At 42.1% G+C, this 27,772-nt stretch overlaps 1 protein-coding gene across 2 annotated transcripts in view; it reads right to left on the bottom strand.

Moving 5' to 3' along the window:
• Positions 1-27,772, bottom strand: part of KDM2B (lysine demethylase 2B) — a 128,843-nt gene that overhangs the window by 89,109 nt on the left and 11,962 nt on the right. For both annotated transcript variants that reach the window (XM_074205581.1, XM_074205582.1), the window contains exons 5-6: positions 8,311-8,489; positions 7,122-7,228 (exon numbers count right to left, since the gene is read on the bottom strand). In XM_074205581.1, the coding sequence (XP_074061682.1) occupies positions 7,122-7,228; positions 8,311-8,489 (286 nt within the window). The remainder of the gene's footprint in view (positions 1-7,121; positions 7,229-8,310; positions 8,490-27,772) is intronic.

The following is a 27,772-nucleotide window of genomic DNA, read 5'->3' as shown; positions in this document are numbered from 1 at the left end:
CTCCTACAAAGGATGAGTAGAACCCTGGGGCAAGTCACTTAACTCAGCAGTGCCCCAAACAAGTGTTTGAGGCTACACAGAGCAGAACAAGGGCACAGTTCATATGATGGGTTTTCTCTCTATCAAGGAAATCACAGTTAAAAATCTAGTTAAAAAAAGAACTAGGGGGCGGCTAGGTGGCCCAGTGGATAGAGCACTGGCCTTGGAGTTAGGAGTACCTGAGTTCAAACCCAGCCTCAGACACTTAATAATTACCTAGCTGTGTGGCCTTGGGCAAGTCACTTAACCCCACTGCCTTGAAAAATCTAAAAAAAAAGAGAGAGAATCACCTACTATGCAGAAGTCATTATTGACATTTAAATGGCCACATAAAAAAATTAAGTTAATGGGGCGGCTAGGTGGTGCAGTGGATAAGAGCACTGGCCTTGGAGTCAGGAGTACCTGAATTCAAATCGGCCTCAGACACTTAATAATTACATAGCCGTGTGGCCTTGGGCAAGCCACTTAACCCCATTGCCTTGAAAAAATCTAAAAAAAAAAAATTAAGTTAAAAAAAACAATCACCTACTATGCGCAAGTCATCGTTATTGTTGGCAATAATTGGCACAATTATGCCAAAATTCTGACTTTTCCTAGGCTGACTTCCTCTGTTCCCTGTCATTTGCTATGAGGCAAGAATATGTTGGGGCAGGGGGATATGTGGAAAGTAATGAGAGGATGTCAAGAGAAGCTCTTTCACAGCTCCTTTGGTTGGTCATTAAACTGCAATTCTCCTTCAACTCAACTTCAACCTCCCATATGATCACCAACCACCTATGAAAAACACATACTAAATTGTCCACGCATCCCTCTAAGAGACTTGGACAGAGAATTACACAGTAAAGATCCAGCAACCGAAATTAGGAAAGAGATGGGGGTGGTGGCCAATATTCAGGGCTCAAAGAATTAGGTTTTTGAAAAGAGTTCACACCAAGGTTACCCAATTACTTTTCACAACACAACCAAATGAGAAGGGGGGGGGGGGGTCTAAGTATTCTTCTGCCCATTTCACAGATGATGAAACTGAGGTTTCAGAGCTGTTAAGTTACTTGCCTGATGACACATGGCTAGTAAGTGGCCATAAACTGACTCAAGGTATGGCATTCTTTCTATAAAAAGGTGCTGTACATTTGCTAGAAAAGAGACCCAAAAGACCCACCAGCTAATAAATCTCCTTTGTTTCATTCATTTCAACAATCCCAGGGCTTTGGAAGGAGTTCTCTAAGCAGGAATTCTTTGCCCCAGGAAAATCACAGATGCAAACTCTGACATGGATCTTGGAATCCCCAAAAGGGTATCTAGTCAGAGCCCCCAGTTCAGCATAAAAGCTGCCACATTTATACATTGCTTAAAGGTTTACAAAGCACATTCCACTGGGACCTCCCTCCCAACAACCCTGGAAGGGGAAGAAGCTATTATTACTTCCATTTTATAGATAAGGAACTGAAGCAAAGGAAGGCTAAATGACTGGCCCAGGGTCACACAGTTGGTGTCTGAAGCAAGATTCAGGCTTTCTGGCCCCAAGCAGTTTCCATTGTCCCAAAAGTCCTCCGATGTTGCGTGAAAATGTCCAGTGAGGGGGAAAACCCACTAACATCAATTTTATAAAAAAGAAATGGGAGTCTTGGAGAGGGGAAATCACCCACCTAAAAAACCACAGGCAGAGACCACACCAGAGAGCACCCAAGTTCTCTGACTCAGTCCAGAATTCCTTCCATTCTATTGAATTATCAGAGGCAGGGACAAAACACTAATTCTAAAGTCACATCCCCTGTGATCTATGACCTTGAGCAAGTCCCATTAAGACCCTGAGCCCTGATTTTTTCTTCTGAAAAAATGGGAGTGTTAGATTAAATGGCATTGGAAGGCACTTCCAGCTAGAGACCTCAGATCCTAGGATGTGGTTAGTTTAAGTTCCCTATCATATCCCCAAAGATTATTATTATTATTACTTAAGAAGACCTGCTGCATTATTCAGCTCCCTGAGATTCCATGTCTTATCTGTAAGATGAGGTATCTTCCAGCTGTAGATCTTGGATTCCATGACCTAATCAAAATAGTGCTCAGAAGGGGTGGCTAGGTGGCGCAGTGGATAGAGCACTGGCCCTAGAGTCAGGAGTACCTGAGTTCAAATCCAGCCTCAGACACTTAATAATTACCTAGCTGTGTGGCCTTGAGCAAGCTACTTAACCCCATTACCTTGCAAAAATCTAAAAAAGAAAAAAAATAGTGCTCATAAGATGGAAGGGAGTTGAGGGAAATTTGGAAATTTTCCTTTTAAGGGCAGAGAAAAGAAACAAAACATACTAAGCTTCTCTTTCCCATCATTTTTCTTTCTTATTATCACTAGAAGAAATATTCCCAATGGTATTGGTTCCTGGTTGCTCAGAAGCAATATTATGGAAATCAACAAAAATGGAGTACAATGAAAAGTGAGTATGAAGGTGGAAGTCTTAATTCTGTAGTTTTCTAGCTCTGTGATTCAGGGCAACCTACAGATTGTACCTCAGTTGGCTGGTTTATAAAATGGGAGGACTTCATCCAGGGCCCAAATAGGAAGAAAAGGCACCATACAAGTAGCTATAATGGTTTGTTCCAAAATCCCAGGCTAAGTATGGGCTTTTTGAGGTCATTCATGAGAAAAAGCACTTGAAAAAAACATTTTAAAAGCATTGGTTTTCCAATTTGGTAATTCTGTTCAGAGCAAAGAGCCCAGCGCACTTGGCGGTGGGGTCTAGCAATGTATTCTTGGGTCCATAAGATGAAGAGCTAAAAGGGACCTGAGAACAGGGGATGAAAAAACTTGGAGGGACCTTAGAAAAGAGAGGATGAAAGAGCTGGAAGGGATCCTCAGAAAAGAGAATGATGATGATGATGTTTGTCCTTTGATCTCAAAGAAAACTGTGACATCAGGGAGGTGATGCCATGACTACTACATGAACTGGATTTTGAGTGAGGGGGGCTGGGCTAGGTCATCAGCCTCACTTTCTCCTTCAGAGCCATCTGGGTCTAGAGGCCATTCATGAATCAGGATGACTGGAGATGATCCTGGATGCGAGGTAATCAGGGTTAAGTGACTTGCCCAAGGTCACACAGATAGTGTTGTGTCTGAGGTGGGATTCGAACTCCCTGACTTTTGGGCCAGTGCACTATCTACTGTGGGGTCACAGAACAGGAGATGTCAGAGCTGGGAGGGATCTTAGAACAGGGAATGTCAAGAGTTAGAAAGAACTAAGAATATAGAAACAAAGACTATTAGAGTTGGGAGAGACCTTAAAACAGAGAATGTCAGTGCATTTATTAAGGGTGCTCTGTAATCAGGGATGAAAGAAAAGTAAAAAAACCATCTCTGTATTTGAAGTTCTCACATTCTGACAGGAGAGAAAATATGCAAACAGCTCTAGAGAAACAAACTACATATAGGATAAACTGGAGGTGATCTCTGACTGGAGAACACTGGGAAAGCCTAGAACACAGAACATCAAAGTTGGAAGGTCTTTGCACAGAGAACAGCAAAACTGGGACATGAGAAAAGAGTCATACACACAATGCCAGGGACCTTATAGGCAGGTCAGAAGAGGCCTTTTTTGGTTTGTCAACAAGACAAACATAATCACAAAAATATGAAAGAAAACAACACTAAAAGAATTTGAAAACACCATGAATTGACTTCATTGGACAGACAGTGAAGGATACCTTAGTAGAGAGGTGGTGAGCTATATAAAATGAGGTATAGATCACCAAACAATCACATTGCATTAGTTTTAGTTGTTTTTTTCCCTTGGTGAATTAACTTGCCCAGGGTCATGCAAGCTAGTAAGTTTCAAGCATCTGAGGTCACATTTGAACTCAGATCCTTCAGACTACAGGGCTAATCACTTTATTATTAAGTTTGTCTTTCTTAACTATATATGTTAACAAGGAGATCTCTCCTGAAGGGGAGGCAATGAGAAGTAAAAGCTATCACTTTTTTTTTAAGGTTTTTGGCAAGGCAATGGGGTTAAGTGGTTTGCCCAAGGCCACACAGCTAAGTCATTATTAAGTGTCTGAGACCGGATTTGAACCCAGGTACTCCTGACTCCAGGGCTGATGCTTTATCCACTGAGCCACCTAGCCGCCCAAAAGCTATCATTTTAAAAAGCACATTTAAAGCTTATTTTAAATAAAAGGGTAGAATTGATATGTGCTTAATCACATAACCCTATTGCCTTGCAAAAAAAAAAAATGTGGCTCAGAACATAAAGCAACAGAAGTGGGAGGAGGTGATCCTTAGAATTTCAGAACTGGGAGGGGGTGTCAGAACACAGAGGATCTCATAAGATAGAGAGGATCACTAATGGAAGACCTATATGAGCACAGAAGGGACTATAGAAAACAATGCCAGTTAAACAGACATCCTTACAAGTGATGGTACAGATTGGAAAGATCTGGGTTTGAATCTAGATCTACCACCTAACCTGTAAGTGTTTAACTTCCCCAGTATTCTGTTTTGTTTTTTCTTGTGAATTGAGAGGATAGCCTCAGTTGACATCTCAGGACATCTCTTACTTTAGGAGAAGAGGGGGAAGAAAGGGAGTAAATATTTATCAAGCTTCTTCTCTGTGCCAGTCACAAAGTTAAATATTTTTTTCAAACAGTATCTAATTTGATTCTCACAACAAACCTGGGAAGTAGGTTTCTATTATTATCCCCATTTAACAGTTGAGGAAACTGAAGCAGACAGTGGCTAGGTGATTTCTTCCAGGATCAGTTAGTAAGTGGCAGAGGCCAAATTTGAACACAAGCTTTCCTGATACCAGGCCCAGTGTTCTATTCACTGATGCCACCTAGCTCCCTTGAGAATTCATATTTGTTTAAAAAAATGAGAAGTATTTGACACACAGTAAGCAAAATATAAATGCAAGCAATGGGAATGATTATGATGATGATAAAGATGATGAAATAATGGTCATCAGGATGAGATTTTAGCAATATAATCTAAATTCCCTCATTTTACAGTGAACTGGGATTCAGGAAATTGAGGTCAAAAATCTCCTCCCTCAATTTCCCCTGTGCCATCCAGAGACGCCCGTCTCTTGGCTTGCTCCTCAGAATGACACTCCCATCTGCCAGAATTGGACATTTCACCAGCTGTCCCTCAAGCTTGGAATTCTCTTCCCATCTCAGATCCTGGTTTTCTTGATTTCCTCCAAATCCCACTAAAATCCAAGCTTCTGTAAGAAAATTTCCCTGAACTCTATTAATGTCAAAAATCTCCCTCTCTAAAATCATCCTTCCCTATTCTGTCCATATCTTGTTTGTAAACAGCCAGTTGCATAGTGTTTCCCATTTGACCGAGAAGTTGGTTGATTTATTTTTTTGCCTTTCTTATCCCCAGAACTCAAGATAGTGGCTGGCACGTGAATAATAATGGTCCTTAATAAACACTTATTGACTTCTTATAACAACTGAGAGCAGAGTTCCAGGAAGACCCAAGTTCAAATTCATACTCAGATACTCACTAGTCGCATGACCTTGGGCAAATCACTTCTCAGTTTTTTCATCGGTAAAATGGGAATAATAATAGCACCTACCTGTCAGGATTGTTGTGAGAAGCTAATAGAATAGAATTGGTAAAGGTAAAGGGTTTAGTACAACATAAATGGCAGCTATTATTATTATTATTATTAATTAATTAATGAGCAAAACCCTAAACAATTCCCCAGAAGTCCAGTCTTTTTTACTACATTTGTTCAATGACATCAACATTCTTTTTGAGGGAATAAATGGACTTATTCCAAGTTGACAATTCTGTTCCTATTACAATTAGAGTACCCAGAGATTTTCCTCCCATGGGCGCTCCTATGACCACCAGCTGGAGCTGGGAAATCTATCAGCCCTATAACATAATAGGCAAATTAGAACAGAATGAGTTCTGGAAGGATTGTGTGTAAACCTAATTCAACAGAATCTATTCTGATGGTGAAACAAGAGTACCGTTCACTGTTCTTTAAAAAAAAAATCCCATTCTAAAACAATTTTGGGGTAAAGTGAAGGACATTTTCTATAAATCAGAATGCTGATCCCACTAATTTTTTCTTTATGTGAATCAAGATTTGCCAATATGGGGAGTTTGCCGAATGTGGGCTTTGCCTGCCCAGGGACTGGAATATGATATTATTTATGGTGAATGATTCTGACTCAACTCTCTTAGTTAAGGACACTGGAGCCAGTTGAAAAGGAAACACCTGGTTCAAGGACATGGACAACATGATGATCAATAGGAGAAAAGGCCTTGGAATCTCAAAGCCCTTTCCCATTGGCTAACTCTGGGCTCTTATTCTGGCCCCAGAATGAAGCCTTGGATCTAAAGGGAGGAAAGAGGGGAAAGAAAACCAAACAAGGAAATGGAAAGTAGTACTACAGACTTAAGTCCCCTGAGATATTCATTGGGGGCTGGGATTTAATGAGATGCTGTCATGGTTTCTGAGCCAGTGGAGGTGACTTTTCTGGGGAGAGAACCTCCATGTTATTACTGACAAGGACAAGGGCTATTCTACTCACTGTTAGGAAAGAGAGGCCAAAGAAAGCCCAGGGCCCTTACCTGAGCTGCAGCAGAGCCTGGATGATGGCAATCATGGTAGTCATCTCTGTGCCTCTAAGTATGTGGCCCAATTTGCACAGCTAATAAATAGCTCAGGCAAGATTTGATTCCAAGTATGATTCCAAGTATAGCAGTCTATCCACTACAACATGCTGCCTGGCACCATATTGTATCTGCTCAATGGCAGCAAGCTCTTTGAGCAAAGGAGCTGTTTTCCATTTTATTGTTGTATCCCTACACCTTCAATAGTGACTGGTAAACAGCTTAGAAATGTCTGCTGGATGATGATGATCTGCAGCCCAACAGTGCCTTCCTACTCAAGACCAAAGTCCAGGGGTTTGGGAACACTTGGAAGAGTTTGAAGTGTCCCTTAAAGGAAGTTGGACCAGAATAATAGGAAGCCCCTCTCCATTCCTCAGCCCTCCCTTTAAACTGGGTATCTACACCCAGGCCCACCCCCCACCCCCACCCCTCTACCCCCAAACCTGAATGGCCTTACTTCTTAACTTTGGGGTACTTCATTTCTGCAATGAGATTGGTAGACTCCGTCTGCTTCTCTTTCAGGTGCTGGGGCCACATGTTGTCTACCCAGTCCACCAAGTCGATCTGAAAGCCACACAACCATGCACTCATCAGGGCAGCTGTCCCTGGCTTGTCTTAGCCAGGACTGGAGGCCCCATCCTTTCCTCTCTGCCAGGGCAGAGTATCTCTAAAGGCCATGCCCTCTATTTTCACTTCCACTTCTTAGAAACCCAAGCTTCCGTTAAGGTTGAATTAAGCTACCAACTCCTACAATAAATCCTCCCTGATCTCCTTACCTGGCTGAGTGTACTTTCCTCCACAAGTTATCACATCTATACTCTCTATTTAGATGCTGTATCTCCCTACCACCACCACCACCACCACCCCATCCTTGAGGTATACCTCTATGAGCACCTAGCGCCCAGTAGACACTTATTAGATGATGGATGGATTAGATTGTTTAGTTAAATTAGAAGGATGATATTGACTTGGATTGGGTCATGCTGATTTGAACTGGGATGGTTTAGACTAGACTGGAGAGGGTTGAACCATGTCTTATTGAAACGAATGGGCTATAATGATTTGGAATGGGCTGGGATGGCTTAGCCTGAATTGAATCAATCAGATTGTACTGAATTGGGTTAGCTGAATTGGATTGGAGGGGTCCAAATGCTACAGACCCTGCACTCCAAGGACTCCAATATCTCATATATTTTATCTAAGTCCTCAGTCATCTACAACGCTGACTCTCCACCCCTTCTTTTCCCCAGGATGGCCCCCAGAACCAGGATCTGGTCAAAGTGTTAGTCCTGCCAGTCTTGCCTCCTCTTACCTATGATTCTCTAGGCTTCCTTCAATCTCAATCACCACTTAAGCCAATGAAATACAACAGGTAGCAGTGAATGTAATGAGCATTGGATCTGAAGGATACTGTGTTCAAGCAGCACCTATGTCACCTTGGATAAGTCACTAACCCTCTCTGGAAATTAGTTCATCTCATCTGGAGAAGGAGGGGAGTGGGATGGACAAAATGACCTCTAAGGTCTCTTCTGGTTCTGTAGCTACTACAATCTTGTGATTCCCTGGCTCATGACAAAATCCATGGGGTCAAGGAGAGTGGAGATGGGTGTCCCTGGGGAAGGAAGGGAGGGATCAACAGTCTTTACCACATTGGGCCGCTTGACCAGGTTCTCCAGCTTGGTGTGGCTGAACTCGAGGCTGATGACATTGTATAATTTCTCCCGCTGGCTTTCGGGCAGCTCATAGTAGCGTACGAACTGGGACATACTCATCTCCGTGCCCTTCTGGCTGTTGACGTCCATCACGTCCACCAGTCGCCGACTCCCTGGTGGCAGAACCCACACACACAGGCCCCCCAAGCTGACTCAGGACTCAGAATGCTGGGCCTTCCCCAGTCCGAGACATTCCTCCATCCACAGGGCTGTGGACATGGGTTGTCTTTTGCCAATAACAATTAACAAATCCTTATTGACCTCCCAGTTGGGAGCCTCACTACTCCCACAAAATGACTTAAGAAGAGGCATGAGATCTGGGTTCTAGGTACAGAGCATGTTACAGTAAGAGAACCTAGACTCAAACACTGCCTTTGATGCTTCTGTCTACATAGAATCAGACTACACACTGGCTATGGAGTCAAGGGAACTGGGTTCAAATCCCACCTTGAACTTTTAATATCTATGTAACCTTGGGTAAGTCATGATCTCACTATGTATATTTTCATCATCAGTAAAATGAGAAGAGTTAGACAAAATGGCCTCGGAGATGCCTTACACAGTCCCAGTACTCTATAAGCCTTGCTTTCCTCATCTAGTAAATGGAAGGTAACAAACTTTTCTCACCAGAGAGCACATTTCAGAAATGTGAAAATTATCAAAATTCTAACCATTCACCAACCCTGACTTCAGAAGACTGAAGACAAAATATCTGTCCCTCCTTCCAGCAGAGAAATGAGGGACTACAGCTGCAGAATGAGACAAATATTATTAGACAAGCCAATATGATGATTTGTTTTGCTTGATTATACTTTGCTGCAAGGGACTGTTGATGGGATGGGAACCACTAGAATGTGTTAAAAAAATTGATGTAACATTTACTCATAATATTATGTACTATTTTATATTTACTGTGTTATATTTATATAATTTATATTAGATATCATATACATGATAATAGAAATATAAGTTATAAATCCCTATTATAATATATCTAATTAATCTAAATTTAATTATATTGCTATATTTATTCTATGTCATTAATATAATTTTATTATTAGTTTTATTTACTTACAAAATTTATTTTTAAAACATGTAATGTCAGTTATAACCATTAAATCCTTTAAAATGTCATCTGAATCTGAGACCAACAATTCTCTACACCCACCTACCCCCATAACTGAGAGCCCTATCAGAGAGTAGCAGTAGAATGTTGTGGCTGGTTAGCTTTGGAGTAAGGAAGGCAAGAGTTCAAATACCACCTCTGGTACTTGAGACCCTGAATAAGTAAGACCCTGTTTTATCTATAAAATAGGGATGGCTAGGACTGCAGGGCCTACCTTGCAGGATTCTTATAAGGCTCTAGTGAGTCAATATGTGTGTAGCCTTCTACAAATGGGAATTAATTCAAGCTTAGCCTCCAAAGAGAAGGATGAAAAGAAATCTCACCCCTCTGCTTCTCTGCAAAGTTGGGGAACTAGGCTGCAAAACATTGTATATAAGACTTTTTCAATGTTTGTTCATTTTGATGGACTGATTTTTTCTTTTTTTTCTGTTACAAGAGATGATGTAGGGAGTTTAAAAAAAAACTGAAGAGATCAAAAAAATTTTTTTAATGTTAGTAAATGTTAGAATGGAGAAGATGGAAAGATTAGATGGTCTGTCCAACCATCTGCTTGATGTTTGGTTGCCCTGGATCAAAAAAAAAAAAAATTCTTTATCTTTTGAAAAGAAATCCAGCAGAGGGCATCACTGAACCAATTCTTGGCTTATAGATCTCCAAATCCTCATTAAAAAATTGTCCCTGTGATCCATTCCTAACTCATCCTCTGGATCTACCCTGCCAACCCCTCATATCCTCAACATTGTCCCTGTGCCCACTCCTCCCTCACTAGTCTCATCTGGACCTTCTCCTTCCACTCTAAACCGATTGCAGCAAGACTAGGGCCCTAAAACTGGTCCACTACAGGCCTTGGATTCTCTTTTCTACTCAGCAACCTGGGAGTCCTTTCCTCCCTCTTCTCCCTGCCTTGGTATTTTGTTCAAGGGGCATGAGACAAAGAACAGTGGCCTGGAGATAGGAAATGACTTATCTATCTTGCTAATTATGTGCCTTTGAAAAAATCCTTCTCCTTCTCTTGTACCTCATTTCCCCTATTTGAAAACTCTCCATAATTATCCCTTCTCAGGGACCTCACAGGGAGATGCTACTATATAACTAGCTCAGATCCAAACTTGAGAAGAATGCTATGAAGAGGGGCAGCTAGGTGGCACAGTGGATAGAGTACCAGCCCTGAAGTAAGGAGTACCTGAGTTCAAATCCAGCCTCAGACACTTAATAATTACCTAGCTGTGTGGCCTTAGGCTAGTCACTTAACCCTATTGCCTTGCAAAGAAAAAAACCTAAAAAAAAAAAAAAGAATGCTATGAAGAAATAAGAGATTGAGGCAACTGAGTGGCTCTGGACCCAGAGTCAGGAAGAGCTGAGTTCAAATCTTCCTCAGTCACTTACTAACTTTGTGATCATGGGCAGAACACTGTACCTTTACATGCCTCAGTTTCCTCAACCATGAAGGGTATAATAACAGCACCTATCTCTTAGGACTGCTGGGCAGGTTAAATGAGATAATATTTGTAAAGTGCTTCGAACAGTATCCAGCATATAGTAGGTCTCATATAAATGTCAGTATTTTGTTTTCATTAACTTAATGTGAAAAATTTTAAAGGGCCCTCGGGTAGTGTGATAGTGTTGATTTTTAGGCTCCCACCAACCTCCAATTTGGTGACTCAACAGAAATGTCCGAGACCAATGTCCAATATGGAGACTACAAGGATGGAAACTAAGTCAGAATCATTTTGCCATTCTTTCTATAAATGCAAGTTGAACAAGAATGGAAATGTCAGCTAAACTGAAGGGTGATTTACAGCTATTTCTTGGAGCAAATAAATATATTAAGAGGATTACTTTGTTGTTGTTGTTCAGTTGTTTTTCAATCTGATCTAATTCTTCAAGACCCCATTTGGGGTTTTCTTGGCAAAGATAATGGAGAGGTTTGACATTTCCTTCCTCAGTTGAGTTTACAGGTGTCTTGCCCAGGGTCCCACAGCTAGTTGTATGAGGCCATATTTGAGTTCAGATATCCACTGTGCCAGCTAGTTGCCCAGTATTATTCTGAGGTTGACTCAAAGAACAAGAGAGAAGCCCATGGGAGTCATCAGAGAACATTTAACTGCTTGACCCTGGACTAGTCACTTTGCCAAGAAGGAGAATCAGACTTCAAGACTCCCCCCCCCCCAAGTCCTTCTAAAGTCCCTGTGAACTTATAAAGATGCCTTGCACTTGGTATAAAAGATGTCAAGTCATCAAGGTCTTTAGATTCAACAGACTCCAAAGTCAGACACCAAAGATGGATCAAAGATCAAAAGAAACACCCCCCCTAGGCACTGAAATATTCCCAGCACCGTTTTCTGAGATGATGTCAAAAACTAGGAATAGATTCCACTCCAAAAACTAGGAGTGGATTCCCATGGTCTGGAGAATGGCTGACCAAATAGCGGTATGTGACTATAATATATTAAGTCACTAGAAAATTCAGAAGAACTCGGGAAGATTTGAATGAGCAGATGCAGAGCAAAGTAAGGAAATCAGAACAATAGATACAATGACAACTATTAGTAAAGTAAAGGAAAGCATGGAACTCAAAATAGAAACAATTCAGCCTACCATCTTAGAAAACCACAAATTCACCTTATCTATGTTGTGCTGAATTTTTATTTTCTCAATCTTCATTCTCCTTGACCTCTCTGCAGCCACTGACTGCTTGAAAATCTACTCTCTCCTTGGAACTTTCTTCTCTCTAGGCTTTTGGGACATTCTTCTCTCCTGCTTTTTCTCCTGCTTATCTGAAGGATCCTCCTCCAGATCACATCCTAGATTCCCCAAAAGATTCTGCACTGGTCCTCTTTTCTTCCCTTTCCATACTGTTTCATTTAGTGATCTCATTAGCTCCCATGGATTTAATTACCCATTTTTTTAGGTTTGTTGTTTTTTTTTTGCAAGGCAATGGGGTTAAGTGGCTTGCCCAAGGCCACACAGTTAGGTAATTATTAAGTGTCTGAGGCCGGATTTGAACTCAGGTACTCCTGACTCCAGGGCCGGTGCTCTATCCACTGCGCCACCTAGCTGCCTTCTGCCCCATTTCTAACTACAACTATCTCAACTCAGATGTCCAGAGGAGATCTTCAACTCAACATGTCCAAAGCAGAAATCATTATCTTTACATCAAAACCATCCCCCTCTCCTACCATCCTTCCAGTTCCCCAGGTTCCCAATCCAGGAGTCATTCTCTCTTCTTCACTATCTCTTACCCCTCCCCCATATCTGTTGCCAGGACTATCTATTTCACCTTTGTGGCATCTCTCAAATGCACCCCTTTGTTCCCCCTTACCCTCTCGCCACCCTGATACAGACAATCATCACTTCATTGCCTGCTGGGAAATCTGTCTATCTGTCTCCAATCTCAAACCATCCATCTGTCAATCCAATGCATCCGTCATTCAATCACCATTTTTCCTAAAATGCAGGTCTGACCATGTTGCCTCTCTACTCAATAAACTCCAATGGTTCCCTATCACCTCCAGGATCAAATAAAAACATAGTTTGGCATTCAAAGCCTTTTATAACCCAATCCCCTCCTACTTTTCCAGTTTTCTTATACCTTTCTCCCCAATCCATATATTTTAATCCAGTGACACTGGTCTTGTGACTGTTCCACAAACAAGACTCTCCATCCCTTAGCTTGAGACATTCTCTGACCATTCCCCCTAGTCTGAAATTCTCTCCCTCCTCATCTCTGACTCCTAACCTTCTTGGCATCCTCTAAGTCCCAAATACAATTCCACCTTTGACAGGAAGCCTTCCCCAACTCCTTCTAACTCCAGTGACTTCTGTCTATTGACTATTTCCTATTTATTCCGTGAATAACTTGCTTTGTATATATATTTTTTGCATGTTTTCCTCCCCTTTAAACTGTAAATTCCTTGAGGACAGGGACTGTCTTTTGCCTCTTTTTGTATCCCAGCACTTAAAGGTCCCTGATACATAGCAGACACTTTATCAATGTTTATTGATTATTTATTTTGCTACACATTTCCCAATTATATCTAATCTGCTTCTTCTGTCACACAGAAGAAAATAATTATTTTTGTTCAGCCAGTTCTAATTTTCTGTGACTCCAGTAATACTGGTTTGCCATTTCTTTTTCCAGGTAATTTACAGACAAGGAAACTGAGGCACACAAACTTGAGTGACTTGGTCAGGATCACTGTTACATATCTGAGGCCAGACTTGATTTAGGAAAAGGAGCTTTCCTGACTGTTCCCTATGGCGCCACCCAGTGACCTCATAGTAAATGACAGCAGCACTGAAAAGGAAACCCAACTCCAAAAACTTGGAATGGCCTTTTAACTCCAGAGCCAAAGATGAAGTATATCTGCCTTCTCTTGGTGAAGGGCCATGGGTGTGAAATAGCACACTTTACTCTTTGTGAAAAGGGAAGGTTCACGATGGGGGGGAGGTAGTACGAAAATTATTATGGTAGAAAAAAAAAAGACACCAATAAAACGTTTACCCCAGAAAGCTAAAGATACCATGAAGGAAATGTATGAATGCAAAAACAGATGTGAGAAGAGTGCCCAGAATGAGACCAAGAAGACCTGAGGCAGAAAGGGGGGATGGTTGGGGGCTACTGAGGCAGGATGGTATATACACTCTATAGCACCAATGTCATACTGAATGAGACGTCAGAGGTCACCTAGTCCAAGCTCCTTGTTTTACAGATGAAGAAACTGGGAGAATCGGAAAAATGAAACAACTTGCTGAAAGCTCAAAGGTAGCAAGTATCAAAGTAGGCAGCGATGTGTTTGCAGATAAATGTTCAATAATCAGTTTGGGAAGAGGGGCACTCCACACATTTTTAAATTTTATTTTCATTAACATTTTTTCCATAACTTTCTCAACACAATCCACACAATAAAATGACAAAAATCCCATCTGTTGTTTCTGAGGAATGTATGCTCACCCTGAAAAACTTTGATCCAGCCCCAGCACACTTCTGAGAAGCATAGTTTGAACTCAGATCCTCTGACTCCAGGATCTCTGGCACTTCCATCAAATCCCAAACAGTGACTTTGTCCCTGGGTTTTCCTTAATTTTTTTTTTTTTTTGCAAAGTACTACCCCTTTGCTATATGGACATTTTGGTTCCGGAAAGAAGGTGGGGACAGAAATTGTGTATGGAAGCCTGATAAAATCTATTTAAGAAACAGTCTCTTGAATAAAAATGCTGGAAAGGCAACTTATCCTAAAAGCTTAGAGAAAAAGGAACCCTCAATATGGCTCTACCTGTTGAAAGGTAGAGAGCACTAAAAGGAGTTGAAAATGACTGGAGGGTATTTCAGTATATCAGTTCATTTATATAATGACTTTTTTGAGAATTTTTGAAGTTATAATTGAGAAATTTCAAATCAAATTAACTATTTGGGGACTACAGAGTGAGGAAATAGGAGTTGTCAAATTTACAAAGAGCTTATATTGAGATGGGCACTACTTAGGAAAAAACTCTGATTTAAGACCATAGAAGATAAAGGAGAATTGAGAGAGGCTAGATGAAGATAGAAGAGATAAACTTTTGAGGAGTTAGGAATAGAAGACATTTAGGTCAACCAGAAAAGATGCTCTTAAAAATTAAGCCAACAATGGAGTTCAATAGATTTTTGCTGGTATCTGAACTGATTGGAGGAGAGGTGACACTGATGAGAGCTGATTGGATGGATGGAGAAATGAAATATGGCCCTTTAAAAAAAGGAAACCTCTCAAAGGTTTGCCTGTAATGTCTTTTTCTGCTTTCTTTGCTAGAGATGCTTCTATGATAGAGCATTGGCACTGGAATCAGAAAGACCTAAGTTCAAATCCTGATTTTGACCCTCATTAGCTATTACTCTGAACAAGTCTCTTAGCCTCTGCCTATCTCCATTTCCTCATCTGTTAAAAAAAAAAATTACAATAATAACAGCAATTATTTCTCAAGATTGTTATAAAGATGAAATGATATCAGCTCTGGAGTCAGGAGTACCTGAGTTCAAATCTGGCCTCAGACACTTCATAATTACCTAGCTGTATGGGCCTTGGGCAAGTCACTTAACCACATTGCCTTGCAAAAACTAAAAAAAAAAGATGATATGAGAGAATATTTGTAAAGTACTTTGCAAACTATATAAATGCTTAATATTGTTATTATTACTGTCATTGTTACTTTTAAATGAAATGAAGAAATAGATGGAGATAGTCTGACATCTGAACTGCTATGGATTGCGCTAACTGAAGAATATGATTTTGCTGAGAGCTGACTGGAGAAATCAGAATCTTCCTCTATCTGAAGAGAGAACCATAGAAAGGCAATCCGATCCTATCACTCTTCTCAGAGGCCCAGAGTTCTGAGGGATTTGACAGTTCTCAGGCTCAATCAGGTCATTTATTGATGAAAGTATATAACAATTTCACAGTCCCCCACCAAGGCTGGTAATGAGTTAAACAGACCTTGACCCTATTTCAATAATGCAAGAATAACAGAAAAACAGCTTTCCCAACAGAGGATGCACAATCCAGACAAGGCTCTAAAGAGAGCAAAAACATCGAGACCTGTTGTCCAAAATCAATGAGTCTACCTAGATACGAGGGTATTCCCACTTGCGAGTCTTCACTCACATGAAGTGTGTGCCTACTCTCCCCGGTGGACACTGCGAGCATTGGAGGGAGAGTCTGACTCACAAATGGCTTACATTTTGAGACTCCTGCTCTTGCCTCCTACCAAGTAAATGTTATGATGTGATATTTCTGGTTTATACTCAACAGAAGAGGATGTGTCACGATAATTCTTTCTCTTGTTTTCTATTAAGTAAATGTTGTGGTTTTGTTTTGGCGTTCTCATTTGGAACATGTTTCTTGTTCAGGAGTCAGTTTTGTTATGGTGATTGGTTTGATATAAATGGTAAACATAAGCTTGGAGGTTCGGGGTGATGATGTTTAGAAGTAGGAGGGTAGGCCCCCACTCTCCACCCAAGGTAACTCCTAGGACCCTGAGACAGGATGAGCTGTGGCAGTGTGGTTACACCACCCAGTGCAGAAAGAGAGTGAAAGAGAGATAGAAAGAGAAACATAGCTATAGAAAGACAGAAAGAGGGAGAGTGGGGGGCAGCTAGGTGGTGCAGTGGATAGAGCCATCGGCCCTGGACTCAGGAGGACCTGAGTTCAAATCCAGTCTCAGATACATAAGAATTATCTAGCTGGGTGATCTTGGGCAAGTCACTTAACCGAAAGAGAGACAGACATTTGGGAAGGAAAAAGGAAAGAGAGATAGAGAGAGACTGGGGAAGGGTTAGAGGTTGGCACCAGGCCTATTCTATGCTTGGCTATCAGGAAGGGTTCAAGGTTACTAGATAGTGCAGTGGACAGACCAGCAGCTTTGAAGTGAGGAGGAGCTGAGTTCAAATCTAACCTCATATTACCTTACATTAAAAAAAAATTAAAAATCAACAGGGTAGGTATTTGGGGTTGGACATGAAGAGTAACATCTGGAAAGGTGAAAGGTAAAACGAGGGAAAGGAATGAAAAGGATAAAGCCCTAAGGTCTCTTCCATCTCTAGATCTATAATCCTCTGACCAAATAAAACTTACTTTTAAATAATAAAAATAGCAAACATTTATCTATCACCTGTTGTGTTCCAAAGGACTTTGTGCTAAGCATTTTACAGTATTATCTCATTGAATTCTGACAACCCTTGGAGGTAGGTTTTGTTATCATTTCTATTTTATAGAGAAGGAAACTGAGGCAACAAGCTGTGCCACAGATAGCAATCTGAGGCCATATTTGAACTCAGATCTTCCTGACTCTGGATGTGACACTTATCTACTGTGCCGAATGAAAGAAAGCAAAAATGATCAGCATTAATGTTACACGGGTCCTCAAGGAATATTCAAGACTGGGGCGGCTAGGTGGCGCAGTGGATAAAGCACCGGCCCTGGAGTCAGGAGTACCTAAGTTCAAATCCAGCCTCAGACACTTAATAATGAACTAGCTGTGTGGCCTTGGGCAAGCCACTTAACCCCATTGCCTTGCAAAAACCTTAAAAAAAAAGGGAAGATTCAACTGGTATGTGCTTGGGGTTGGGAGTAAAGATTAACATCTGGAAAGGTAAAATGAGGGAAAGGAATGAAAAGAGCAAGTCAAGACAGGAGCAGTCACGGATGGGCTGCGATCTGTACCATTGGAGGAAATACTGCACAGTGATGAAGTCCTATTGTTCTAGCCGTGGGCAGAGCCTGCTCTTCCCAGACCAGTGGACCGTGCCCAATGAATCCAGATCCACAATCAACAAGTCTTTATTAAGCACTTATTATGCACATAGTTAAGTCTGAAAGACCTCTCCTCTCCCCATGCCATCCTCCTGGCAGCTCCTCACCATTACTGACCCTCAAAAGGAGTCCCCAAGCTGGTCAGTAAAGCAAGTGACATCATAAGGACTCTGCCCTGGGCCCAGCTTCCACACTTCCTCTGGATAATCTCCTAAACTCAATAAGCATCTCTATGAAGATGGTTACCAAGTGGACTGAGCCAGGCCCAACCTTCCCCTGGACACAAGCTGATACGATCAACTCCCTGGAGATCTCTACACTGATGCCCCATCCCCATCTCAAACTCCACACGTATAAAACAAAATAGATAATATAACACTTTCGAAATCTATCCCTCATCAGACTTTCCCTGATTACTGTCCAGGACAACACCATCTTCTTGTCTGCTCAGGTGGCATAATGGAAAGAATATGAGATTTGGAGGCAGAAATATGTTGGTTCAAATCCTGCCTTAGACATGTGTTAGCTGAGAGACTCTGGGGCTTCATGACATAGAGTGTTGGGCCTGGAGTCAAGAAGACCTGAATTCAAATCTGACCTTGATATTAAATAGCTGGGCAAGTCACTTAACCTGTTTGCCTCAGTTTCCTTAATTGTATATCAGGTATAATAACAACACCTATCCTGCAAGGTTGTAAATTAAATGAGATAATAATTGTAAGAATTTAGCCTGAGTAGACTTTTAAGTTACTGTTAGACTAGCTGCTCAGGATGTGTTAGGTTCCTGCGGGCTAGTCTATCCTCACCCAGGAGAACCATAAAGGGGCGGGAGACAAGGATGGAAAGTTTTCCAAGATTCAACAGAATACAAACGCTTAAATATCCTCCCCAGTCCCTGGTCCACTCCCCATCCCATGGCACTTAGTAAAACAACGCTCTGGTGCTAGAGGATACCAGGTGATAAAGGTTTACAGTTCTCCTGCGCACAACAGCCCCTTATAGTAGACTCTAAATAAATGTTAGAAATTATTGTTATTTAAGCTTTTGCAACCTCAGTTTCCTCATCTGGAAAATAGGGATAATAAAAGCAACTCCCTTGCATGGTTGTTGAAGGAATCAAATGAGATAAAAATTGTAAAGCGTTTAGTCATAGAAAGTCCTATATTTTATTGCTGCCCAGTCCTGTCTGATTCTATGACCCCATTTAGATACTAGAGTTCTTTGCCATTTGCTTGCTTCTCCAGTTTATTTTATAGATGAGGAAACTGAGGTCAACAAGTTGAAATATCTTGCTCAGGTTCGCCCAGCTTGTGGCTTGCCATCTCCTTCTCCAGCTCACTTTACAGATGAGGAAACTGAGGTCATCAAGGTGAAATGACTTGCCCAGGTCACACAGCTGTGAAGCCAGATTTGACCAGTCTTCCTGACAACAGACTTGACTCACTATGGCACCCCCTAGTTTTCTAAGTCCTACATAAATGTGACCTATTATTATTTAGTCTTTCTTAGCTTTAGCTTCCTCCTCTGGAAAATGGGTACAGTAACAGCACTTACTTCCCCCTAAGAATCAAATGAGGTAACACATACACTGTGCTTTACAAACATTAAACGTATATAAATAAGATACTATCATTCTTATTCCACTAACCATGGGTCCTAACCTGCATTAAAGTCATCTATCACTGTGGTCATTCCATCGCTGTCCCTATCAAATCGGTCACCAAGTTTTGTCTACTTCTACACCATCTCCAACATCCATCTGCCTCCATCTTCTCCTACGACTGTCAGTCTAATTCGGACCTTCGTTTTACATTAAAGGAAATTGAAATCCAATTAACTAGAATCAAACGTTATAACTAAGCCCAGTGCCATATAGAGTGACAAATTAATTGATCCTCATTAATACCCACAAGTCCCATCATACTTCATTCTAGAGTTTCTCCACCATCTTCCCAACTCATCCAGCCCATTCCAGGGAGGAAAGTCCTAAAGGCAAAGCTGTGAACTCTCAGCAGTCATTGGAGCTTGAGCCTAAGCCTAGGGAAGGGCTAGAGCAGGGGCTGGGGCTAGGGCAAGGACTAGACTCGATCTAGGGCTGAGGCTGGGACTGCATCTAGGGCAGGGGCAAGGGCTGGGCCTGGGGTAGGGGCTGGATTTAGGACTGGATCTAGGGCAGGGGCAGGAGCAGGGGCTGGGCCTGGGGCTGGGCATAAGCCTTAGCTCTAGGGCTTGCTCAAACCCAGGAAAGGAGTTAATTCTCTGAAAGTGATCTGACTTCCCCACATCCCAGCAGAAGCCAGGGCTACAGTCCGAGGGGAGGAGAAGGGGCTAGAGGCATGTGGGCCCAGTGATTTACAGGGATGTTCTGGGCTAAGAATAGCCACACTGTGAGCTCCGGGGCCAAATTCTGGATGGGCCATAGCTCCCTAGGTGTCCTGGAAGCCGTGGCCTCACTGGGGGTAGTAGAGGAATTGCTGAGAGCCTCAGCCAGAGGAAGCAGAGCCAAAATCAATGAGTCAATTAGCCATTTCTGGAGCTCTGGGACCCAGTAAAAACCTGCAGCCCCCCTCTTTTTTTTGGTTCTGATTCAATGGGTTTAAATGACTAATAAGAATCAGTCAAATTTGAATTCAGGTCCTCCTGACTGCAGGACTGATGTTCTATCCACTGTGCCATCTAATTACCCTCCCTCACCCAACTTTTTAACATTGATAAACACAGAGAGACAGTCCTATAGAGCTGGGCTCATGAGTCAAGTTCAACTATGACTTTATAGAAGGGTATGACCCAAAGAATTCACTGAATTATCTAAGTAAATACAGAATTAACCCTTCCTGTTCCAAAGCTTAGCACACAGTAGGAACTTAATAAATGTTTACTGGTTGTTTAATCCCTATGTATGTATATGAGCAACTAGGTGTAGCTCTAGGTCTGGAGGCAGGAAGACTTGAGTTCAAATTCAGCTACAGACACTTATTAGTTGTGATCCTGGGCAAGTCACTTTACCCCATTTGCCTCAGTTTCTTCCTCTGTAAAAATAAAGAAAGAAATGACAAACCATCCTAGGATTTCTGCCAAGACAAACCGAAACGGATCACAGAGTAGAACACAACTAAACAACAACACTGTGTCCACCAAAAGCAGGAACTAGCACAAGGCCTAGAATGTTCATACTTAATAATAAAAAGAATAACCCTTGAAAATTTACAAAGCACTTCACACGTTATCTCATTTGACCCCCACAACAGTCTTATCAAGCATCTATCATTATTATCCTCATTTTCCAGATGAGGAAACCTTGGCAGAGAGAAGTTAAGTGACTTGCCCAGGGTCACATATATAGAGATTACATATCTGATACCACATTTGAACTTGGATCTTCCTGACCCCAGACCTAATCACCTCAGAATATAATAGAGATGCTGAATAAAAAATGTCAGTTGGGAATTGGCACCCAAGAGATTGAGAAGATACGGGGTCAACTGTATATACTGTTAGACTTTCTCTTAAAAAATTGGTTAGTTTTGCTGGTCTGGTTTTTTTCTCCCACCATTCCTAGCTGTCTGAGAAGTAGAGGAAAGAGATACACTATGAAATATAGGAAATATTATGGAAATATATTAAACGCAATTATCCATATAGATGACTTTTACCAGATTGTTCACCACCATGGATGGAAGGTGGAGGGAAGGAAGGGCAGGAGAAAAATATGAAACTCCTAAACTTGCACATGGATAAAATGTTGAAAACTACTTTGCATTTCATTGGAAAAATGAAATAAAATAATAAAGAAAAATATGGGAAATATTTTAAAAATAGATATCAATCAAAATTATATTTTCAAAAATAAAATAAATACTTGTTGGTTGACTGGTTGGTTGGTACATCAATCAGTTGATCAAAAGACATTTCTTTTTTATGACATTTTTATTTAATGCACAAGATACTTCCCAATTGCACCTAAAAAATATAATATTTATAAAATTTTGAGTTCCATGTTTTTTCCTGTCCTCCCACCTCCTGAGAAAGCAGGTGATATGACATCAATTATACATGTAAAGGCATGCGAAGCATATTTCTATATAAGCCACAAAAAGGTTTCTTAAGTACCTACTATGGGCAAGAAGTGCTGAACCTCCAAAACACTACGTGAGGCAGCTCTATCCCCAAGGCCAGTTTCCCCAAAACCTTCCTACAGAACCCTGAATTTTTCATCAGTTTCATCTTCCACATAATGACAGCTGGTCCAAATTTTGAGGATTGATGAGATCATGCAAGAGAATGCTTGCAAAGGACTAAGGGATTTGTTCTACTTCTGCCCCAAAGTCAAGAGTTGGGAACCAGAGTCCTTGTGAGGATACAAATGGGATAATATTTGTGAAATGTCTGGCATATAACAGTCAATATATAAATGCTAGCTATTGATATTAGAAGAGACATCCCCTTTTGAAGTCAGACACCCTGAGCCATGTCCAGGAGCTCAGACTACTACTGAACTTCCACCAACACCAATTATTTCCCAACCCTCTCAATTTCAACTCAAGATTTATGGTCAAATGGCCTTCTGGCCTTTTGTGATGGGGGGGGGAGGAGAAGCCACACCCTTACACATGGCAGTTGGGGATGGAAGGGATCGGGGGAGCAAGTCAAAGAAGATTCCATAAGGAATCTGAACAAGGTCCACAAAGGCTGAGAAAAGAAAGGAAGGAGACATCCATAGAGCAGAGATTAATTTTTCAAGACCAAATCTCTGCCCAGTGTTGACAAAAATGATCAGACCCTCTATGTAGACACACACACACACACACACACACACACATATACAGAGATACCTCCTCCCTCAAAGGATTCTTTCCACTTTCAAACAATCAACAAACATTTAAATGTGAGACACTAGGGGCAGCTAGTTGGTGCAGTGAATAGAGCACCGGCCCTGGAGTCAGGAGGACCTCAGTTCAAATCCGGCCTCAGACACTTAATAATTACCTAGCTGTGTGGCCTTGGGCAAGTCACTTTAACCCCATTGCCTTGCAAAAACTAAAACCAAATAAATAAATAAATAAATGTGAGACACTGCTAAATGCTAGAGATATAAAAAGAGGCAAAAGACAGGCTCTGCCCTCAAGAAGCTTACAGTCAAATGGGGAAGACAACAACCAACTCAGGACAAAAATCTAGAGTTGGAATAACAGGAAATAATCAAAAGAAAGACAGTACTAGAATTAGAAATAATTGGAAAAGGCTTTCTGTAGATGGTGGAATTTTTGTTGGACTTGAAAGAAGCCAGGGAAGTTTATAATCAAACAGGCACTGAATTTGGTATCAGATCTGTGTTCAAATTCTGGTTCCAACATTTAGGAACTGTACAGCTAGCTCTTCAGAAGTCACTCTGCAGAAGTAAAATGCAGATTGATAGGATCCTCAAGCCATAAAGCTAGGGCTAAAAGGATCTTAGAGGCTGTTCTGTTAACTTCTTTATCTGACAAATGAGGTAACTGGGGCCCAAAGAGGTCTCACACCAGCAGGACGTGCCACCACTAGGAAACAAGCCATTCTCTCCCCTATCAGTCAGTTCTTGATGTTCTGGACTCCACAGTCAGGCCTCAGCTGCTGTCTTCTTTTGGAACTTCCCACAGAAGCTAGGGCTCCCTCCCCCTGGAACATCCTGTCACCCTGAACCTCCTCCCAAGGCCAAGTGCCCTTCTCCCACTGGGAACTCCTTCTGGAGCCTGCCGTTTGAGGAAAGGAACTTGGCCAGTCAGCCTTCATCCCCTTCCTTTGGAAGACGTCAAAGCTCAGGCTCCCCAGGTCCAATACTTCCTCTTCTATTCTGCTTTTCAGCTCCCTTTGGTGGGTTAAAATGTAAACTTGAGGCCAGGGACTGTCTTTCTTTTTGCTTATAGTTTTATTCCCCAAATTTAGCACATAGTAAGAGCTGAAGACATTCTTCCTCCCTTCTTTTTCTTCCTTCCACTCTTCCCTTTCTCTCCCTTCCGTTTAGTCTTCCCTTTCACTTGCTCCCTTCCTTTCCCTTCTTCCTTTCCTTCCTCCCTTTCTCTTCTTCCATTCTTCTCTTCTTCCTTCTCTTCTTCCCTTTCCCCTTTCCTTTTATTCTTTCCTTCACTCTATTTTCCCTTGCCTCCCTCCTTTTCTTCCTTCCTTTGATCTTTATCTCTTTCCATACTTCCCTTTCTCCATCCACTTCTTCCCTCTTTCCATTCTTTCCTCCATCTCTTCCTTTCTTTCATTCTTTCTTTTTTTCCATTCATTATTGTCTCCCTTTATTCCATGCCTCCCTTTTTTCCATTTAGGTCTGAAATTTCTTGGCTGCTCAGTCTGTCACTTCCCCTGGGAGCTGGGAGATTCTCAGTTCTCAGCCTATTAATCTGGCCCACTTCAGAGCAGAATTTCCCTCTCAGATTTCTGGCTGTACATGGGTGGATCCCCTTTCCTACCACCACCTCCATCATCCCCACCCCGATCCCTAATCTGGATCTTTTAACCCCTTAGCTGGACCTGAGAAGAAACTCAGGCCCAGGCTATCGGGGAGCTTTGTTCTTCATGGGGTCAGAGCACATCCCGAAGCCTCCTCCTTCTATGGGATGTTGACTCTTGAATCCTGAGTCCTCTGGGTCTAGTGTTCTGGAATTCTAAGGTGCTGTGAAGTCTTTAAATTATAGGAGGAATTCTCTACTTGAAAATTGAGCCTACCAGCCCTAAGTAGGCCAGCGGCCCCATGATCCCCTCCCTGCTTCTCCTGTCTCCTTATTCTCCATTTGTATTCTCAGCTCACAGCCCCTGCCTCCTGCTGCACACACATCAGACAAATTCCAACAGGGAAATTAATCCTCTGCCCGCCTACAGCTTTCAAAATCCCTTGCCCTACCCCAAGTCCCATCCCCTCCCGGGGTCCAGCGTGTGGGGCCCAGAGCTGGCTACCCAGGCCTACAGCTGGCTTAGCCCAGTCTATTTTAAAGTCCTATTGAAATAAAAGCCCAAGGGTCCCCAAAGGCTTTGACTACCCAAGCTCCTGAGCATCCTTTTCCTCCCCTGCTCCCAATCAAGGAAAAATTGAATTTCCAACACTTCCGATAAGGACCATCCTCAGCATCCTTCTCATCTTCACCATCACTATACAATTTGGAACTGTCTACAAAGGACATCTCATCTGCTTGCCTTCTTGCCTTGGCATGGACAATATCTCGGTGAGGTCCTTTCTCCTCTTCTCCAGCTCATGAAAGACCTATCTCCAGTCTAGAGATGGCTCAAGCCACACCTCCTTCAGGAACCTGCCCCTTTATCAGACCTCTCTTTGCCCACCCCAATTGATTTGTATCCACTTTAGAATTTTGAATGTACTGATCTATTCACATGGTGATTGCATTCAAGAGACTTGAATGAATTAGTATTATTAGCCTCCTCCATAGCTGTCATCTCAATCAATCAATAAACATGTATTGGGGAGCAGCTAAGTAGGGCAGTGGGGAGAGCACCAACCCTGGAGTCAGGAGGACCAGAGTTCAAATCCAGCCTCAGACACTTGATACTTACTAGCTGTGTGACTTGGATAAGTCACTTAACACCATTGCCCCACAAAAACTTTTTTTAAAAAAAGGAAGAAAAAAATAAACGTTTATGAAGTGCCTACTATGTGCCAGATAGACCACCAGGTGGCGCCCTAGTGTTTAGAGTCAGGAAGACTCATCCAGAACTCAAATGTGGCCTCCCTGGGCAAGTCACTTCACCCCATTTGTCTCAGTTGCCTCCTCTGTAAAATGAGCAGAAGGAAATGGAGAACCACTTCAATATCTTTGCCAAGAAAATTCAAAATGGTGTCGCAAAGAGTCAGACATACATGCAATAAAACTGAACAAAGTTTGGGTCTACTTACAATTTTTGTCATATGATAAATACTCTCTGAGTTCCAAGGAGATTGTCATCTCTATACAGTCAGGGAAAAGATGTAAGCCCCTTGAGGGCAGGCCTGTTTCCCTCCTTGTCAGTATATACCTAATGTCAACCTCAGTTGGGCAGTTAGAAAATACAAATCTGTAGATTGAGTAAATTCTGAAATGGGGAGTCAAGAATGGGGGGTTCTCTCTAGTCCTAGCTCTGCCTTGCTCTGTGTGGGGGAAGGGAGAGGAGGGAGACATGAATGAATGGATCAATTAGTTTAAGAGTATAGAGGATAATATGGGCTAGCTACATGGCACAGTGAAAATACTCCTGGGTTTGGAGTCAGAAGACTCATTTTTTTGAGTTTGAATATGGCCTAAGAAACTCATTACTGTGTGACCTTGAGCAAATCACTCAACCCCATCTGCCTCAGTTGTAAAATGAGCTGGAGGAGGAAAAAGCAAATCACTTCAGTATCTGTGCCAGGAAAACCCCAAGTGGGGACAGCTAGGTGGCAGAATTGATAGAGCAATGACCCTGAAGTCAGAAGAACCTAAATTCCCAAACCCAGTCTAGGATACTTACTAGCTGTGTGACCCTGAGCAAATCACTTAACCCTGATGGCCTCCAAAAGAGAACCCCAATGGGATCACAAGGAGTGAGATAGAACAAAAGAACTAATTGAACTCTAAGATGCCTTGAAGTCTATGAACAGTGATCCATATTATAGAGTAAAAGAAGTAAAGTTCAGAAAAAGGGCAAAACAGAGTGATGATCTAAACATTTATGAATAATGTACCAAGAACTAAGAGTACAAAGAAAGACAAAGAACAGCACAAGGACCCCTAGCTGTTGAAACAAAAGACTTGGGTTCAAATCTACCTCTGAAACCTGCTACCTGTGTGACCTTTCATAAGATTTGTCAAGGAGTCAGTTTTCTCTCTGAAAATGAAGATGGTGCCTGAGGTCCCTTCACCCAATCCTTGGCCAATCCAGGCCACCCAAGCCAGGTCTCCATCCCTCTCCTCGTTTCCGAGAAAATCTGATGGTTCCCCAGCTCACGTGGAACCTCAAGCAACATTCCAGTACCCTGTTTAGTCAGGAAACACCCCTCTCTTGCCTTTCTGGGAAATGCAAACAAAATGTAAGAAGTCTTCTGTAAAATCATTGAAATCCACTGGGGAAAAACAAGGGAATAAGAGATGACAAAGGCGTAGGGGAAAGAGGATTTGGAAAGGGAAGGAGAGAAATGAGAGAGGATGGGAAGAGAGGAAGTAAGAAAAAGGAAAGGAAGGGAGGGAGGGAAGGAAGGAGAAAGGGAGGGAAGAAAGAAGAAGGGGGAAAGAAAGAAGGAAGAAAAAAGGAGGGAGGGAAGGATTGAAGGGAGGATGGAAGGATTGATAGAAGGGAGGGAAGAAAGAACAGATGGGAAAGGGGGAACAAATCCCAACAAAAATTTACCAAACAGTTACACTAGAGGGGGATAATTCACCTTCCAGGAGACAAAGAAAAGGCTTCACACCTCCCAAAGCTCTCCCAGAAAAGCCCAATCAGTCTAAAGCTCCAGTAATGCAGCAGGGAGAAACAAAGGTCAAAGAGCAGGCTGGCAGACCCCTCCCCCTCCCCACCCCCATCTTACAGGATAGCCTCAGGAAAGGAAGAGAAAACATTTCAGAGAAGAAAGTCAATAGGGAAATCCCAACCAATTAACACCTAACTTTCTAGTTAACAGCTCCTGGAAATGCTGAGTTTCTTCAAGGGGCCCCCATAGGGCTAGTCTCTGGTGTAGAGATTTCCAGAAACCAACTACATTTCCAGACTGCAGGTCCCTAGACTGCAAGAAACGGGGCAGTGGTTTAGCCCAGGAAAGCCCCCCTCCCACTCTCTTCCAAGTGTCCTCAATAGCTAAATCAGGTAAGAGTTAGGAGAACGGTGGTCGGTCAAGAAAACACTGTTAAAAATTTTATGGGAGGAGGCAGCCTGGTAGAGTACAGGCCAGGAAGACAGACCTGGGTTCAATTCCCACCTGTGCCACCCAGTGGTTGAATGACCCTAGGCAAGTCATTTAACCTCTGAGTTCTAAGCTACA

This window comes from Macrotis lagotis, chromosome X (genome assembly GCF_037893015.1).
Source record: "Macrotis lagotis isolate mMagLag1 chromosome X, bilby.v1.9.chrom.fasta, whole genome shotgun sequence".
Taxonomy (NCBI): domain Eukaryota; kingdom Metazoa; phylum Chordata; class Mammalia; order Peramelemorphia; family Peramelidae; genus Macrotis; species Macrotis lagotis.
Note: the sequence above shows the minus strand (reverse complement) of the source record. Positions and strands in the feature narration are given on the sequence as shown.